General features: G+C 37.2%; 5 protein-coding genes across 5 annotated transcripts; 3 read left to right on the forward strand and 2 right to left on the reverse strand.

Moving 5' to 3' along the window:
- Positions 1–1,443, reverse strand: MONOS_8212 (uncharacterized protein; the record flags this gene model as incomplete). Its single annotated transcript, XM_067878603.1, has 3 exons — positions 1–762; positions 822–1,315; positions 1,380–1,443. 3 exons carry the CDS (start codon positions 1,441–1,443, stop codon positions 1–3), a joined length of 1,320 nt encoding a protein of 439 aa, XP_067726048.1.
- Positions 1,444–3,034: 1,591 nt separating this feature from the next.
- On the forward strand, positions 3,035–3,562 carry MONOS_8211 (uncharacterized protein; the record flags this gene model as incomplete). Its single annotated transcript, XM_067878602.1, has 1 exon — positions 3,035–3,562. The coding sequence occupies one exon, from the start codon at positions 3,035–3,037 to the stop codon at positions 3,560–3,562; it is 528 nt and encodes a 175-aa protein (XP_067726049.1).
- Positions 3,563–4,673: 1,111 nt separating this feature from the next.
- MONOS_8210 (uncharacterized protein) lies at positions 4,674–5,075 on the forward strand (the record flags this gene model as incomplete). The annotated part of the gene is made up of 1 exon (XM_067878601.1): positions 4,674–5,075. One exon carries the CDS (start codon positions 4,674–4,676, stop codon positions 5,073–5,075), a length of 402 nt encoding a protein of 133 aa, XP_067726050.1.
- A 775-nt stretch (positions 5,076–5,850) lies between these two features.
- Positions 5,851–6,299, reverse strand: MONOS_8209 (uncharacterized protein; the record flags this gene model as incomplete). The annotated part of the gene is made up of 2 exons (XM_067878599.1): positions 5,851–6,185; positions 6,266–6,299. 2 exons carry the CDS (start codon positions 6,297–6,299, stop codon positions 5,851–5,853), a joined length of 369 nt encoding a protein of 122 aa, XP_067726051.1.
- Positions 6,300–6,539: 240 nt separating this feature from the next.
- Positions 6,540–14,548, forward strand: MONOS_8208 (uncharacterized protein; the record flags this gene model as incomplete). The annotated part of the gene is made up of 2 exons (XM_067878598.1): positions 6,540–6,685; positions 6,796–14,548. 2 exons carry the CDS (start codon positions 6,540–6,542, stop codon positions 14,546–14,548), a joined length of 7,899 nt encoding a protein of 2,632 aa, XP_067726052.1.
- Between the last annotated feature and the right edge of the window lie 3,335 nt (positions 14,549–17,883).

The following is a 17,883-nucleotide window of genomic DNA, read 5'->3' on the forward strand; positions in this document are numbered from 1 at the left end:
CTACAAATACACAAAATAATCAGGAAAATTCTCAACCAAACGAAAATCTCCAAATATACTTGGACAAATATAATGGTACAACCAGATGACTATATCTTCGTATCCTTCTTCTTCCATCTTTTCAAACATCTCCCTTTTCAATTCTTTTCTTTTCGCATCTTCCATTTCACCACCTATTTCATCCAATAGCATTGAAGCATCCTTAAAGAATATCAAACAATTCCACATATAATAGTGTTTTAATGTTGGCTGCTGAATCCCTTCCAAAACAGCATCAACTGCTCCACTTTTCAGCAACGCATCAACTTTCACAGCTCTTTCTTCAGCTGCTGCTTCAAAAGATAGAATGCATCTCTTACCTATTTCACTGTGATTATCTCTTGATACTCGAAGCACACCAACAATGCTTTCAACAATCCCTGAGCATTCTTTATTCAATGCTCCGCACGGAACAAAGAAATTATCAAAATTTTGCAGCCATCTTTTCAAAACAAGTTCTTCATTCTTCCCTTTTTCTTTAACTTCCTCTTCTTCTTTCTTCTTCCAATCCACGCTTTGCATCAGCTCATCCAATTCTCTTGCTGCCTCTCTTTCAAAATGCAGCTCATCCACAATAACTTCTATTGTTTTTTGGTCGTTGAGCGATAGAATAATCAAAAAACCCCAAGCAGACTGATAGGCAAGCCGTGTCAAATTGTGATGCTTTTCATGATATTGAATGATTTCTTTGATTTCATTTAGATAAAGATCTTTTTCAACTTTCTATTCAAATATTTGCAAAAATATCAATAACTTAAAAAATACAAAAGCGATGTTCAAACATAACATATGTTAATGCAACTCAGTGCCATGAGTGCAGTTTCCACTTCTTTTTGAGTCTCCTCGTTTTCCTCCTTATTCAACGCAACTTTCAGTAGATATGGCACGCAAACAGAATCAAATTCCATTGATGTTGACCCTCCAAATAATAGCATGCATTCACCAAGATCAGCAATTAGCTTTTCATCATTTCCTTCCTTTTTCTCATCTTCTTCAGCAACCATCTTCTCAAATCTTGCTTTCAGCAAAGAATTTCTGAAGCCATCATTCCATATGTCTTTCAACGAGATGAAACGCCCAATATGTATCAGCAAGAATAATGCATTTTCCATCGAAAGTTTCTCTTCTTCAATCATTTCATCCATTTTATTGAATATTTCTTTTGTGAATGTTGAATAAAGTTCTTCTTCATCCATTTCTTCCATCAATGCAATAATTTCTTCGATCTTCTGCTTATACTCATTCTTGTCGCAATCTTCAAGCTCAGAAAACAACTCTTCAAAAAAAATTATTTTGACGGAAAGCGCTGAGCATTCAAAAAATAGAAAATATGAACAAACTTGAAAACTTATTTGCAAGTGATTGCTTCTGAGCACCATCATTGGATTTTTCCTCATCATACATTTCCATCCTGTCTATTACTAGCAAAGATCAACTTGTCGCAAAATTTCAAATGAAAAACAGAAAAACAAAAACAATATTGTCGAAAATTGACAAAACAAAGATAAAGTCCAAACTCAATTCCTTTGACTAGTTGAAAAAAAATCTATGTTAAAAAAGAAATCACAAAGAAGCCAACGATACAGGCTATATTAAGTCGAATACGAAAGAATTAAATTTCGCACTGATCGAGCCAACAATAATTCATTTCATTGAAATGGATGGAATTTCGATTGAAAACTTTGAACATGTCGGAAAGTATCCCACATATCTGGAATTGAGTATTAAAAGAATATTTATTTCAACATTATTGACCACATGAAGAAGAAAGGAAAAGACTTTGAAAAGAACATTTCGAAGAAGAGACAAAAAAGCAACAGTTTGTTCATTAATCGTGCATATACTTCATTCAACTCAAAATTAAAAGAACAAACGTTGATGTTTTAATTTATGTGCTAACATTTAGAGTTATGTTGAGGCTTTGCTTCATCGAAATGATTTTTTCTATTGTATCAAAGCGTTTACTGGCTTCTGTGGTGGCTTCAAAATTAATATGTTGAGTGAAGCTACAAGCTATAAGGATACTTTTATCATTAGTTCCTTTCTTGAGTGGGTTGTTCAAGCTGAAGAAAAATTGATGAAGGGAATCAGGCTTTCGTTAATCTACGAATATTTGATATTCGGGCGAATGATTGTAGGACACTTTAGGACTGCATCAGACATCAGTGAAAATCATTGTTTATTGAGCATTGAATGAGATAATATTCCAAAAAGCTTTGCGGTTGAGCGAAGATGAAAAAGTTCGAAAAGAAGAAAGTTAATGCAACATGCAGAATCAAGCACATGCTGGATTTTGAATTCATTTCAACGCATTACTCGCTTAATGGTGTTATCGTTTAATGTGTATTTATCTGTAAAGACGCTTGTTGCGTTTTATAGAAAACCATCTTTTTGGATTATTTTGCTGATTTTCATTATTTAGCCTTTCATTGTGTATTTCGGTGCAAGTCATGAAATAATTCGAGCGATGCAGAAATGAATCTGACAAAACAGGCCAAACTGCGGTTGATGTGTTTGATCAGATTAAGGTGTGTTATCCTTATAGAGTAGTATTTTTGCTTTTTTTTATTTATTTATTTATTTTTTTGAAAAATAATTAAAAATGAAAGAAAGAAAGAAATCATACAAAATTAAAATAAATTATCCTTTTTTGCGATGATAATTTCATATTTTATCTTTCCTATTCTCTTTCTCTTTTTCTATTTATTCTTTCACAATTTATTGATATAATTTTTTCAAGCTTCTTTGAAACTTCCCTCAAAAATCGATTTTGCATTCAGATTCTCTTCATAACAATCGAATGCATCGTTCAGTCGCCTGTTGAGCCACTCACTCTCATCGTGCTTATTTGCCTGAACTTCTGTCAGCATCTGCCTTTTGAAAGTGTTTGTCTTGTTTCCTTCGACAAGCACCGCTCAGCCACTCAGATGCACATTGGATGGCGTGCCATCATCGCTGAACAGCATCTGAATGGAGAGAAGTGACACCAAACAGAATGGAGATTGTGCTTCAGCCAGTCGAATCTGCTGAGTCTGCTGAGTATGCTGAGTCTGCTGACAGATGTGAAGAGAAAGAAGGAGAAGAGGGAGAAGAGAAAGACGAAGGTGAAGAAAGGGAAGAAAGGGAAAGAAGGGAAAGAAGGAGAAGAAGGAAGGAGAAAGAGGAGAAGGAGAAGAAGGAGAAGAAGAAGGAGAAGAAGAAGGAAGGAGAAAGAGAAAGAGAAAGAGAAAAGTTGAGTGATGATGATGAAAGCAATTGTGAAAAGAAGACTGAAGATTCAATCAATGCGATTTCTTCGTCTTCAACTTCATCTTCTCCATTTTCTGTCCAATCTCCTTTCATTTCAAGTTTACAATCTGCTTCTTCTTCCTCTTCTTCCTCTTCTTCCTCTTCTTCGTCTTCTTCCTCTTCTTCGTCTTCTTCTTCTTCTTCTTCTTCTTCTTCTTCTTCTTCTTCTTCTTCTTCTTCTCAAACCACATCAGCCTTGCTTTCTTCTTCCTCCTCTTCCTCTTATTCCTCGTAATCTTCAAAATTATGAAAAGTGAAACAAATACATCGTATTTAAAGCATGATTTCGTTATTCTTTGCTCTGCTTGAATATTCTCCTTCAACTTCAATATTTGTTATTTCATTTTATTCAGCATAAGTTGAAACGCTTTGATTCTGATGTGCTTTTGCCATTCAATGAGAGGCTTTAACAAATAGATCAAAAACTTGCTTTATTCGCTTTTCTTCGACTCTTCTGATAAATGGATGAATGAGCCTTCTTTAAACTTTTCATTCACAATTCTGAAGATGAAATATCCTTTTGGCAAATTCATTTCATTGCAATCTTCTTCTTCTTCTTCATCTTCTTCTTCGATGATCAACAAAAATTTTGATGTTTTTTTCATTTCATTCAACTTCCCCCAAATTCAACTTCAGGCCTCATCTTTTATTTCTCTTACGAATCGAAAAAGAAATATTCGTTCACTCGCAAAATTTTTGCCAAAGTTATATGTCAATGAAATCGGTAATTGTGAGCCAGAATAGCAGATCAAAAGGCATGCAATCAGAAAAGGAAGACGAGTTTGCCTTTTTCATTTGGAAGCTGAAAAAGACGCATATAAAAAGGAATGGCTATTAAAACAATTCTTTTATGAAATGGATAAGGACCAAAATAGCACTTGGCAGGTTACACAACATCACATTCCTTCAACATGTGCAGAAGATGAAACGAAGAGGGAAACTTTTTTATTTGAAAAGGCATATTTAATGGAAAATTCAATGAAACAGCCGAATTTACAAAAGACTAGTTATGTTGATTTCATCAAATGCACATCTGAGCTGTTTTCTTCTTCTTCAGCATGATCTCCCCAACTTTCTTCGATTTAACCGTCACTTGCACCAATCCACCGACAAGTCAGCTGATGAAATGATTTGTGCCTTATGATCTGCACCTTCTTCAGAAGCCCCATCGCGTTGTGCGTGCACTTGCAGATTGCCAATGCCAACTCGCAATTCATTGCTCTGATACCAAGAATGTTTTCCACATATGCATTGTCAGCTGTACGCCCGTTGAGAAATATAAACAAATCGACATTCCAGTTGCTTCTGTTCTGTCATGTCCAACAGCCGAGTTGTCTTTCTGAGTGATGCTTCTCATGACGGCGAACAAGGGCTCTTTCACAGAATCGACAAGGGATTCGCACACAAAATACACATCTCTTCCAACACTCGCTTTGTTGGCTGAAAACACGATATTGGTTATGGAAAAGGTTGTGGATGACACTTGTGAGCCTTCGTTGAACTCGGTCATGAGAGCACCGCCTCTTCCTCCAGAAGTTGTATCCTCACTCACTGAGCAGGTGGAGAAGGTGGAATCACTCACTGAAAAGGAGTTGGAAGGGGCAGATGAGACGAATGAGATGCATCCGTCATTGGTGGCGGTCTGTTGGTTTTGTGGAGCTGAGTTGATGTTGGTGATGGTGCAGTTTGTGAGGGAGAGGGAGAGGGCAGGGGAGGTGGAGGAGGAAGATGATATTAAGGAGGAATAACATAACTACGATGAAACAAAAGAAGAACGAAGTGTATTCGCAGAAGATTCCATACAAGTTCTTTTGGAACATGGAGAATAATTGAGACAGTTATTGTTCTTGGTTGCATTTTCTGTTCTACAATTCTGTGCTCTGTTTGCTGTTGTTGCTGAGCCACAAAGCTGGAACGGTGATTTGGTGTTGCTTTTTGAGAGGAATGAACAAAAGAAAACGTTTTGCTTGCTTATTTTTTGAAACCAAAAATTAATTTAAACGATAAATATATTTTTAGTTAAATAAATATTGCTTCAAACGAAGCTGTGAAACAATTCTTTCTATTAATCCTTATTAGTTATTTCAAACTTAAGTTTAATTTTAATTTTTTTATTTTGTGTTTTTGTTTTTCACATTTTCAAAAAATAATATGGTTCTCAGAAATTTTTTTTCCTCATTTTTTTTCTACATCCTCATCCATGGCGAGATGCTCCCCCAGCCTGACAGCTGCATTATATAATATAGTTATCTTATTGCTTGTTATGAACTGCGGTAATTGCAGAGGCATTGCAGAAAGGCGATTTCAACAAAAAATGAGCAAGGAGATGCAGAAAGGCAAGATCATCATTGCAGATAAAAATCACGATTACAACAATTACTTTTACAATTCAATGGAGAAAGTTATAAAACCAGCTGACAATTACATTTACAGCATTCAAACAAGTCTAAAAATCATCAACTCCTCCTTGTGTGTGACCCATCTCAACATCATCCCTCTCAGTACTTGTCCACTCCTCACTTCTCAGCAACATTCAGCTGCCACCATCTGTTCCTCCACTTGCCAAGTCAACCCAGCAACAAAATCTCCACTTTTCCTCTCTGGCCATGCCTCCATCGCCCTCACAAACTTCTCCCTCACCACCCACCAACCAGCCATCTTCTCCTTCCCCATCTTCTCCACCCCAAACAATCTCCTCCCACATGCCCACTCCCCAATCCCTGCCTCCTTCTCCATCTCCCACTCCTCTTTCTCTTCATTCATCTCCCTCATCCAGCCCTTCCTTTTTTCTCCTTCTTCCCTTTCCTCTTCTTCTTCATCTTTCTCATACTCATCATCTTCTTTTTTATCCCCTTCACCTCTCCATATCCATCACCAATCCCATCCCTACCTCCAAATCCACCTCCATCTCCATCTCTCAAACACCATCTTCTCAAACATCTCATCTCCTCAATTCCATCCATCTCTTCCATCTCTTCTCTTACACTCACTCAATCCTCTCATCTCAACCACCTCTTCCTCTTCTTCCATTTCCACCAACATCAATTCAATCCCCTCTTTCTCCCTTCATTCATCTCTCTCCATCCACTCAACCATCTTCCTCCACACCCACAACCCCATCGATGGTGCCATTCTCCCAAACCTCAACAGACCATCCACTTCAGTCTCTGCCTTTAATGCTTCTTTTCTTCACCAAATTCGATCTTCATCCAATGGCCCTATTGTGCATGTTGGATCTGAGACCCAACGAGAAACACCTGGAAGATTGGATTCATTCGATCAGAACAGCCATCGCTTCGAATGGTGCGTATGGAATGCTTCGAATAGTGGAACTTCACCAGGAGGGGCACTATGTGTTGTTTGTAAATATTCAAATCTCGAAATCAAATCAAGCATTTTTAACAATTGTTTAACCACGGGTGGATTTAATGGAGGAGCATTATTCTGTCAAAACTTATTGCAAATCAGTATCGCAAAATCCAATTTCACAAGTTGTTCGGCTTTGCATGGAGGAGCAGCAGCGATATGGTATCCTCAATCAAATTCTGTTTGGATATTCCAAGGAAACGGAGTGGAAAACTGTAATATAACGGATAGTATTGGAACTGGTTGGTATTTCAGGCTTGAAGACATGCCATCGAATGCTCGATTTCTGTTTTCAAAATGTGAGTGTATTAAAAATACTGGTGGCAATTCTGTTGGCTCTTTAGCATTTAATTATCCTCCAGTCAACAAGACAATTCAGTTCTCGGTCAATGACTGCCAATTCATAAACAATAAATTGACAAGTTCATCTTCAACGCTTGGAGGTGCTGCACTGTGTTGCACAAATACCTTCACTTGGATGAGCGGAGAAAAATTCATCACATTTTGTTTCTTCAACGGCAATGCTGCAACTGGTGGCAGGGGGAATGATGTGTTCTTTTACGGAAATGCCATCACCCAATCTCCGTTTGAGAATTGTGGATCAACAACCCCATCAAAAAGAGTCTGGAATCAAGGAACAGCTGATAATGCTGAATATAATAGCTGGCTCCCCCTCATTGCCCAGAACAAAGTCGTTGCCAGCAATGGAACCAATACAGATGTATGTGGCAGACCCCAACAGACCCCATGTGCCACCATCGAGTATGCCCTCACCGGCTTCATTTCGCTCCTCCAAGACGCCTCTCTCACCCTCCTCTCCTCAACATTTGTTCCCACTCAAACACTCACTTTCAGCGCGGTTGACACTAAAATCACTGGAAATGGCACAACTGCCACCACCATCGCCTCCAGTGGCATTCCCCAACCACCAAACTCACATTCACAGTCATCACAATCAACATCATCATTTTCTTCATTTTCATCATCAACAACATCTTCTTCACCAGATCCATCTTCCGCTTCTTCCCTCTTCCAACAGACTCAGGGCTCCCTCACAGTCTCTGCCCTCGCCATCGCACATTACTCCTCAAATCAAATAACCCCCATCCTCTTCCACCTCTCCGATAGCTCCCCGTCCCTCAACCTCAACTCAACCACCATCACAGGAACAACCTCCATAACAATAAAAACACCCCTCTTCTTCCTCACTGCAGGCTCCCTCGCCCTCAACCACACAGCAATCACCAGTCTCACCCTCAACAGTCAAAGCATCTTCCACCTCACCTCCCTCACCGCTCCCCTCACTCTCAACTCCTCCAACATCACCGATATCACCTCCACAGCCACACCCGCCAGCTGTGTCCTCTCCTCTGCCACCTCCCTTGCCCTCTCCCTCTCCCTCGCCAACTGCACCATGACCAACATCAACTCAGCTCCACAACACCAACAGACTGCAGCCAATGGCGGGAGCATCTCATTCACCTCATCTGCCCCTGCCAACTCGTTTTCGGTGAGTGACACCACCTTCTCCAGCTGCTGTGTGAGCGAGGATACAAGTTTTGGAGGAAGAGGAGGGGCACTCATGATCGAGTTCAACCAAGGCTCACAAGTTTCATCCACAACCTTTTCCATCACCAATATCGTGTTTTCAGCCAACAAGGCCTGTGTCGGAAGAGATATGTATTTTGTGTGCGAATCATTTGTCGCTTCTGTGAAAGAGCCCTTGTTCGCCTTCATAAAAAGCATCACCCAGAAAGACAACTCGGCTGTTGGACATGACAGAACAGAAGCATTCGGTGATTGGGATGTCGATTTGTTTATATTTCTCGATGGATATTTCTCAGATTCAATTTATGTGGATGGAACATCTGGAGTGGAGAAGGCATATTGTGGCTTGGAAAAGGCACCTTGTTTGAGTGTGAATTATGGAATGGAACATTTGAAGAAAGCACAAACCTCAAAACAGGAGATTATTTTATGCACCAATTCGTCTATAACTGGATATATGGATGTGGGTGGGGTGAGTGTGAAGGCAAAAGAGGAGGAAGTTGTAAGTATCGAATGCAAAAGTGAATTGAATGGGTCTGAAGAAGAATGCATCATGAAATCTGCATCGCTGACAGAAATGGAGCTCATTGGGATTGTTGTTCCATCAAATTTTTCAAGAACGGTCTCAGCAGTGATTGAATCAAGCACTCAAAATGGGGAGTTGCACATGAAGAATTGTGAGATGAGTGTGATTGGAGGGAAGCAAAACACAATTGGATTTTCATTGATCAAATCGACAGGGAAGATGGTTGAGCTGGACTCTGTAACGATATCAGATGTGAAATCAGCAGTCTCGTTATTTTCATTTTCACTTTCCTCATCAAATATTAATGAACAGGAATACAAAGTGAAACTGTTGAATTGCGCACTGGAAAGATTGGAGATTGATGGAGACGGAAAGGCAGCAATATTTGAAGGGAATGTGGGAGTTGGGATGATGATAAATGGAAGTTCAATTGACGTGGCATTTTCGAAGAAGAGCAAAGAAGGAGGAGCATTGAAGATAGTGTTGGAAGAAGGTGGATATATGACAATTCAAGAGAGCTCATTTGCTGGATGTGTTTGTGAGAATATGAGTGAGGGAGGAAAAGGAGGAGGGATTTATCTGGATTGCAGTCTGAATGAAGAAGCATTTCAACTTTCTTCGATTTCGTTTTCAGGATGCTCAGCAACAGTTGGGAAGAACATGTTTGTTAAGAGCAGCAATCTGGTGAACAGTGTGAATACAGAGCGATTTGCATTTGATTGCACAGATTACGAGGAGGATGGAAATGCATTTGTTGGAGAAGATGGGATTTATGGAGAAATGGATCTTCGAATGCTTCTTTCAGAACTGAAGTGGGTGGAGGTGTCTGTATCGAAGTATGGGCATGACACATTGGGATGTGGAAGTGAAAAATTCCCATGCGAATCGATGAAAAGTGGAATTGACCACATTGACAGAAGTGGGACAGAAGGAGAAAGGAAAGTGAAAGTGAAAGATGAAGGGACAATTGAAAATGCCTTTTCTTTCACAGATACACTTGTGATTGATGGGTATGTGAATGAGGAAGAAGAAATTAAACGCAGGTCAGTTTATTTTGAAGGGGCAATCAATGGGGATTCTTCATCATTATCATCTGTTATTTCATCAACTGTCTCATTAAGCTTGTTATCTTTGAAGTTGCAGATTCCAAGTCAATTTAAGCCATGCATGAATTCCTTGATCTCTTCGAGTAATAATCTTCAACTCGAAAGTTGTTCATTTGATATTCAATCATCAACAGATATTATTCAATACTCATTAATATCCACAACCACTGGAAGTTGCACATTGAAGGGATGCAGTTTGGCAGATTGTTCGTTTATCATATCACCATTGGTGATGGCTTCTTCTGTTTTATTTGAAAACAGCAGCTTTTCAAGCATTATGAACACTGGAAGCGGTGAAGAAGGTGGTGTTGCAAGAGTAATATTAAAAAACGACGAAGATTTGTTCATTAAATCAACAAATGTATCATCGTGTTCACTTTCATCAGGCAAAGGAAAAGGTGGATTCTTGTATTTGGATTGTCAAAATTGTTTGAATGAAAAGCCATTTGTTTTTGATGCTGACGTAACTTTTAAGAATAACGATGCGGCCATTGGAAAGAACATGTTCATTTTGGGAAAGGATTTTAATTCTTCTGTGACAAATGAGTCATTCAATTTTAATTATTCATCAATGATAGATGATGACAATTTGTTTGTAGGAAGTGATTATTTTCATTCGAACAAAGATTTGTTCATGTTTCTGATTTCATACAGCTCCATTGAAATATTTATCTCATCAGAAGGATTTGATGTGGCGCGTTGTGGAAGTGAAGAAAAGCCATGCTTCACAATGTGGAAAGGGATGGAAAACATGAAAAAGGGAAATGGAAAGAAAACCATTTATATTGAAGGATCAACTATAATTCAAGATTCATTCAACATGTCCAATTATCTGATCAAAAAGTGTGTAAAGATGGGAGAAGAGAATGTGAAAGCAACTTTGAATTTTGAAAAGTCAATTGGAAGTCAACTGGAATATATTATGGTGAATAATATTCATCTTGAATTGACAAATATCCAGCTCCAATTAACATCTGGATTTGACAACTCAGCCAAAACAATTATTTCAAACAAAGGAGGAGATTTGGTGATAAGTGAATGTTCATTCCATTCAGAGGCAGGAATGAACAATGGATTTGATTGTGTATTTGTGGATGCGATTAGAGGAAATGTGGCAGTGAATGATTTGTCGATTGAATCGTGCAATGTTGGAAACAGTGTTTTTGTTATTCACGATTCTGGAGTTTCTTGCCATTTTGTGAATGTTCGAGTGGATTCGTTAAATGAAAGTGGAGGTTGTCCTCTTCTGATCAAAGGAACTGAATTAACAACAACAACAAAGATAAATGAAGCGGACGAGGAAATGAATCTCAAAATTGATAATTCATCATTTTCAGGTGTGAAGAGAAGTGACAATGGAGCGAGCATTTTGGAATCAAAGTGTGAGAATAAGATTTGTTTGATTGTGAATGCGAGCAACATAACAGAAGACAAGGCAGAAACAAGTGAAAAAGGAGGGGCATTATTCTTCAGATTGGGTGCATCAGGCTCGATGAAGATGATTGACTCAACAATCAGCCATTGCAGCTGCACTAATGGGAAAGGAGGAGGAGTGTATTTGGCAACAAAAGAACGAGGTGATTTAAATTTCACATTTTTGGGAATGAAATTCAGTGCGAACACAGCAAAAGTGGGGAATGATATTTTCATTGAATGTTTTAATATCACGTCTCAAATAAATGAAAGCCAGTTTCAGTTTGATCTTCGAGAGAATCATTATTCACGAATTAATGCGATTTATGGAAGAGATTTCTGTGATTATCAAAGTGATTCAAATCTGATTGGATTTGTGACTATCCATCAGAGTGACACAATTATTGTGAGTGGTGTGAATGGATCGGATGATAGACAATGTGGAACAAACTCTCTTCCATGTGACTCAATTGAACATGGACTGATGCATCTGACCTCAGATATTCTGAGTCTGATATTCGTTGCTGAAGAGAGTGTGATTGAAAGAGAATTTGATCTGAAAGAAATGAGTTTGAGTTCGAAGAGTAGAGAGATGTGTGAAGTCGAAGTGAAATCAGATATTACAAGAACAAAAGAGGCATTAGTTACAACAGCAGGAACAGTTTCATTATTGAGAGAGAAATTTGTTTTCGAATCAAATTTCATTTCTTCACATGAATCACTGATATCACCAGAGGGAGGGATTCTTGAAATTATGAATTGTTCTTTTTCTTCAAAACAACCAGTGGAAGGTGTTAATGCTGAATTTGCAAGAATTCCATTTGACATTATTAATATGAGAAAAGGAGAATTACAACTTGAGGGATGCACAATATCAAATCTCATTCTTCAAAAATTTTCAGTCTATCTATCATCATCACCTCCATCAGTGATTTATTTGTTTGAGATCAGCAATTCAACAGTTTCTCATTCGCTTGTTGAAATTATTGAAAGTGGACAATTTTCTATAAAGGATTTCAATACAAAAAATATCACAGGTAAAGGAAGTGGAGAATCATTAATATCTTGCTTGGCAATGAAAAAGATGATGCAATTGACAAATTGCACAATCAGTGGAGCAAATTCAATATTTTCAAAAGGGAAATTGATGAAATTGGAGGATTGCTCAAATGTGAAAATGGATAGTTGCATTTTTAGTGGAAGCGCAAAGGAAAGAAATGAACAGACTGTCAATGAGGAAGAAGAAATGTGCAAATGGTCTGGATCTCTTGTGGATGTTGTGAAGAGTTCTTTGATGATGAAAGACACAACAATATCGAATTCAGCTGAAGGTGGAATAACAATGAGCGGAGGAAATGTGATAATTGAGAAAGGAGAGTTTGTCAACAACGATCCATCGATTGAAGGATATCCATCGCTGAGAAGAAATATCATCGGTTCAGATTCTGGAACATTGAATGTGAAAAGTTTGAAGGGAGGAGATGGAGTTTTGCCAAATGCATCACTTTGGATGTTGAATGATGGATGTAGTTTTGAAGGGATTGCAGGAGAAAGGGCATCTCCATTTTTCATTCCTGATCTGGAGAGTGTATCATCTGAAAAGTTAAGGGAGAAGGTGAATCTTGTGTTCAGAGGATCACTTCTCCTCCCTTGCAATCTCTCATTCGAAACAGTTGCAGCAGAAGGAGATGAGGAAGTGGTTGAGAAGCATTTGTTTGATGAAAGAGGTTTCAAATCAGAAGAAGAGGTGCATGGGTCTGTTTCTGTGGAAACAATTGAAGGCATTCCAAGTGAAGCAGAAGTGAGGGTATGTATTCTGTTTGGGAATGCAGAATCTCCTTCATCAACTCAGTCATTCATTCTGAAGAATGCAAGTGTGCCAGAATCAAAAGGAGATGAAAGATTAGTCGAAGGTGGAAAAGAGGGAAAATCATCGTGGACATTGATTGTGATTGTTTTGTTGATTGTGATTTTATTGATTGTTCTCATCGTCGCAATAGCCTTTATTGTGAGATGGAGAAAGCAAAAGAGACGAACAGAAGAATTGGAGATAATAGTGGAAGACAATATTAAAAAGGATCCGAAGGCGTTTGAGATGGTGACGATGGAGATGTCACCTGAGGAGCAGTGGAGGAGAGTGGCAGGGGATGTTGAGAAGAAGAACGATGAGAGGATAAAGAAGAGAGTGTATGATAAAAGCTTGGGACACTCGGAGTCATCAGAGCATTTACTGAGTGAGAGCGGATCAACTGAATATATTCTTGGAAAAGACTCAGACAATATTCCTGATTGGGCATTGGAGAAAGTTGAAAAAGAAGAAGAAGAGATGAGGAAAAGAACGCCATCACCTTCCATTTCATCCACTTCATCCACATCAACCACTGATTTGGATTCAACATTTGTTCGGGGTGAGGATCTGTGTCCAACTACCTCATCTATGTCTAACTTGGTGGATGCAATGGCATGTTCTTCGCCTCATGAGAAGCTCATTGTGGATCTGAGGGATTCGCTGTTCATGTTGTTGCATGGAAGGAATGAAAAGAAGGAGATGGCGATTGGCACATTGAAGGAGAGAGAACAAACAGCTGCTCAAATCCTGTTCTGGGTGGCTAACCTTGCTCTCCACTCCTTTGATGAAATGGAAAATTCACTTCAATCATTAGCCAATTTGAGTCCCCACATTGTATTGTTCTCTGAACGCATGGTCATCTGCATTGTCATGCACTCAGACTTCTTGTCTGATGATGATTCAGACTCGTCTTCCATCTCTTCATCAACTGTTGTGACTTCTGCCAGCGATGATGATGATGACTCTCTGCCCTCATCCGTCTTTGAGGATGAGGATGACTTCAAAAAGGAGTGCCTGAGATGGAAGGCGCCTGAGCTGCTGATCAACAAGAAGATGGGAGCAACAAAGGAGTCAGTTGCCTTTTCGATTGGAATGATGCTGTGGGAGTGCTTGACGCTCCAGATCCCGTTCGGGGAGTATGAAGCAGAGGTGGCAGGACAGAAGATTGTGAATGGAGAAAGATCGAACATGGAAGTAATCAGTGAATCTCGAATGAAGGGAATGATTGAAAAGACGATGAGCATGAACGCAGAGCATCGCCACTCATTGTCACAGATCAAGCGGGAGTTTGTGGAATTGTTTCCGCAAAGTGCAATGGTATTCACAATGACAGATGCGATCTGTTTGGTGGAAAGAAGTGAGAGAATTGATCCTGCAAGCGAAAGAGAATCTGGAGATGCATTTAATCTGTGATGGCATTTGTTGGATTTGAATTGTTTGGCGTTGCTGTGGCGTTGTTGGATTTTAATTGTTTGCATGTCTGTCTTTGGCTGTGGGGAGAAAAGGGTTATATATTTTTATGTATGTGCATGTTAATTAACCTCCATTAAAAAGTTTATGTATTTTATATATTTTCTTGTTGAGAGGCAAGAAGCAAATTGTGCTTAACATTTATATATTGTGTATGTCGTTCATATTTATATGTTAATGTTTTATTTCATTTTGTGATTGTATTTACGATTTGTGTTTTTTGAAACTTCGTTTGGAACTATCTTTTTCAAATATTTCACTGTATGTAATTTGTTTATTCACTTGCACATTCCCTGATGAGAATCTCAAGCATCTGCGCATCAATCTGTATGTTAAAGTTGTTTTTTCAGTTTTTTTTGGAAAAAAATTTGGCTCTTTCTTTTCAATTTTTTGTTATTTTCTGTATGTTGGAAATTGATTTAGATTTTTTTGTTTGTTTTTATTGAATTCAATTTTTCAAAGAATGCAAACATCTCTTTTTAACATTTTCAATCAACATTCATACGTTAATTGTAAATTAATGTTGAAGAGTATGTGAAAAAGAAGAAGAAATTGTTGTCAATGAGTTTTTTTGAAGGATATATTTTCAAATTATTGACCTAAAAGGGTAATTACAAAACATTGAAAACAAAATTTTCAAACAGAAAATTTATATTAAAAAACACACCTTTAATAATTCAAAGTCGAAAAACTTTCTTATGAAATCGAAAATATCGCAAATGTTATCAAAATATAAATCTATTTGGGTCAACTTTTAAATGGGTCTTTTTCCTAAATTGGCACTTTTTTTGTTTTTGCTTGCAAAATGTCGAGAAATGAGAAGTAGTTTTCAGCATTTAAAAAATCCTTTTTAACAAGTTTTATTCTATTTATTTGAAGTTTGTTTTTATTTTTTAACTCATTACACATTGAGAAATTTCGTTTTTTTGTTAAATTTAAAAGGACTTTTTCTAGCCAACTGGGAATCGCTCAAGAAATTGGGGACATGTTTATATTGCATTTGCTTCGAACTATTAATCTTTAAAATCTTTTTTTTTCACAAACACTTTTTTCTTGATTTTTTTCGCATTTCAAATTCTCATCAACATGATAACATAAAACTGTTTATTTCTTTATTAATATAATGAAATGAAAAAAATAAAAATATGATATGAAAAACAAATACTTTAATAATGAAGTTTTGAAAAAATAAGACATTCTCATTTTCTATTTGTCTCTAACGGACAAATAGTACTAACTGTTTTTGATCTTCGATCAAACTTTTGTCACTAAGTTAAGTTAGAGACAAATAAAAAATGAGAATGTCTTATTTTTTCAAAACTTCATTATTAAAGTATTTGTTTTTCATATCATATTTTTATTTTTTTCATTTCATTATATTAATAAAGAAATAAACAGTTTTATGTTATCATGTTGATGAGAATTTGAAATGCGAAAAAAATCAAGAAAAAAGTGTTTGTGAAAAAAAAAGATTTTAAAGATTAATAGTTCGAAGCAAATGCAATATAAACATGTCCCCAATTTCTTGAGCGATTCCCAGTTGGCTAGAAAAAGTCCTTTTAAATTTAACAAAAAAACGAAATTTCTCAATGTGTAATGAGTTAAAAAATAAAAACAAACTTCAAATAAATAGAATAAAACTTGTTAAAAAGGATTTTTTAAATGCTGAAAACTACTTCTCATTTCTCGACATTTTGCAAGCAAAAACAAAAAAAGTGCCAATTTAGGAAAAAGACCCATTTAAAAGTTGACCCTTGTATAATAGCTTAAGAATGTGTCAACAAATAACAAATATAGTCAGAGGCAAAGCCGGGGACACTTCAGTCTGAAATTATTTTTTGAATGTTTATTTAAAACAATTCCATATCAAAAAAAACAATTCTTGATTATCTTTCTTGATTTTATCTTTTGAATGCCTGTCAAAAAATTTGTCTCTTCAATAAGAAATTATATCAAATAGAATGATCAAACTTCCTTAAATCATACGAAAAAAGCAAACGTTTCTTCGCCTCTCTCTTTTAACAAATTATCACCGATTAAGGCCTCAGCAGAGTTTCGCCGGCTCTCTTCAAAAGTGGAAAAAGTTGATTATCTTCTGAAACAAGATGGAACAAAACCTTCAGATCTTGTGAAAGATAAAATTATTACTCATTCTTCCATTTCCCGGCATATGGCTTTAAATTAGGAGGGCGTGATCCTCAACATGCTGGCAGACCAGGGCTATTCAATAAAGAAGAAATCGAGGAAATTGAAGATTGTGCAATTGCTTAAATTTCATCCACAAACAGATTGACAGTTTCAGACATTATCAGATTCGTGTGTTGCTTTAAGCTTGTTTTTTTTTTTTTTTTTTTTTTATGCATTTTTGATAGTCAGAAAATGTGATGATGAAGAAAAAGAAGGAATGCACACCAACGCCTGAAGTCAGGATAATCAGCAAAAAATGGGCACGCAGGTTGATAAAGAAAAGTGAATTACTGAAATTAATAAAACCAACTTTTACAGATCTTCATCGCCTTCAAGCGTCAACAATTGAAAATATGAGGAATTGGTTTTCGTTGTTGAAAAATGTGATTGATGATTATAATATTTCATCAGATTTAATCATCAATATGGACGAAACTGGCATCTTGATGAAGCAGTCGGACGAGGAAATAGTAGTCACCAAAGAATCTCAACATGCCTTTTCACCAGAGGCACAGAGAAGGAAAAATGCTGTATTATTTTTTTCTATTTTTGCATATGGGACGTCACTTGATCCAATCATGCTATGGACTTCACAGACCAATTCCGAGGATCTAAAGGAATTGAAGCATCATCGAATTAACTGTCAAGAAAATGGAACAGGCTGGATGACAAGAAGAGATTTTGAAAAGGTTATGATAGAAATATTATTGCCAAAAATTAATGAGAAAAGAGTTGAGCTTCATGGACAGTCTTCCATCGCTTTGATCACACTTGATAGGCATTCCTCTCGCCTAAGTTTTCCAGTGATGTCTTGGTGCAGAGATCATTTAATCCATTTATTGATTCTTCCATCACATACAACACATCTTTCTCAGCCGCTGGATAGGTTTATATTCACGCATTTCAAAAACAGCCTTAATAGAGCATTCTCTGTTCCTTCTGATTCGTCAATTTCTTCATACAGAAAATCATTTATACCAGCAGTATCAGAAGCGGTTAATAACTCTCTCTCTCCAAGAATTGTGAAAAAGTCATTTGAAGCATGCGGAATTTTCCCATTTGACACTTCTGTCGTATATCAGTGCCTTCCA

Source organism: Monocercomonoides exilis (genome assembly GCF_001643675.1).
Source record: "Monocercomonoides exilis strain PA203 chromosome Unknown scaffold27-1312184, whole genome shotgun sequence".
NCBI classification, from domain to species: Eukaryota; Preaxostyla; order Oxymonadida; family Polymastigidae; genus Monocercomonoides; species Monocercomonoides exilis.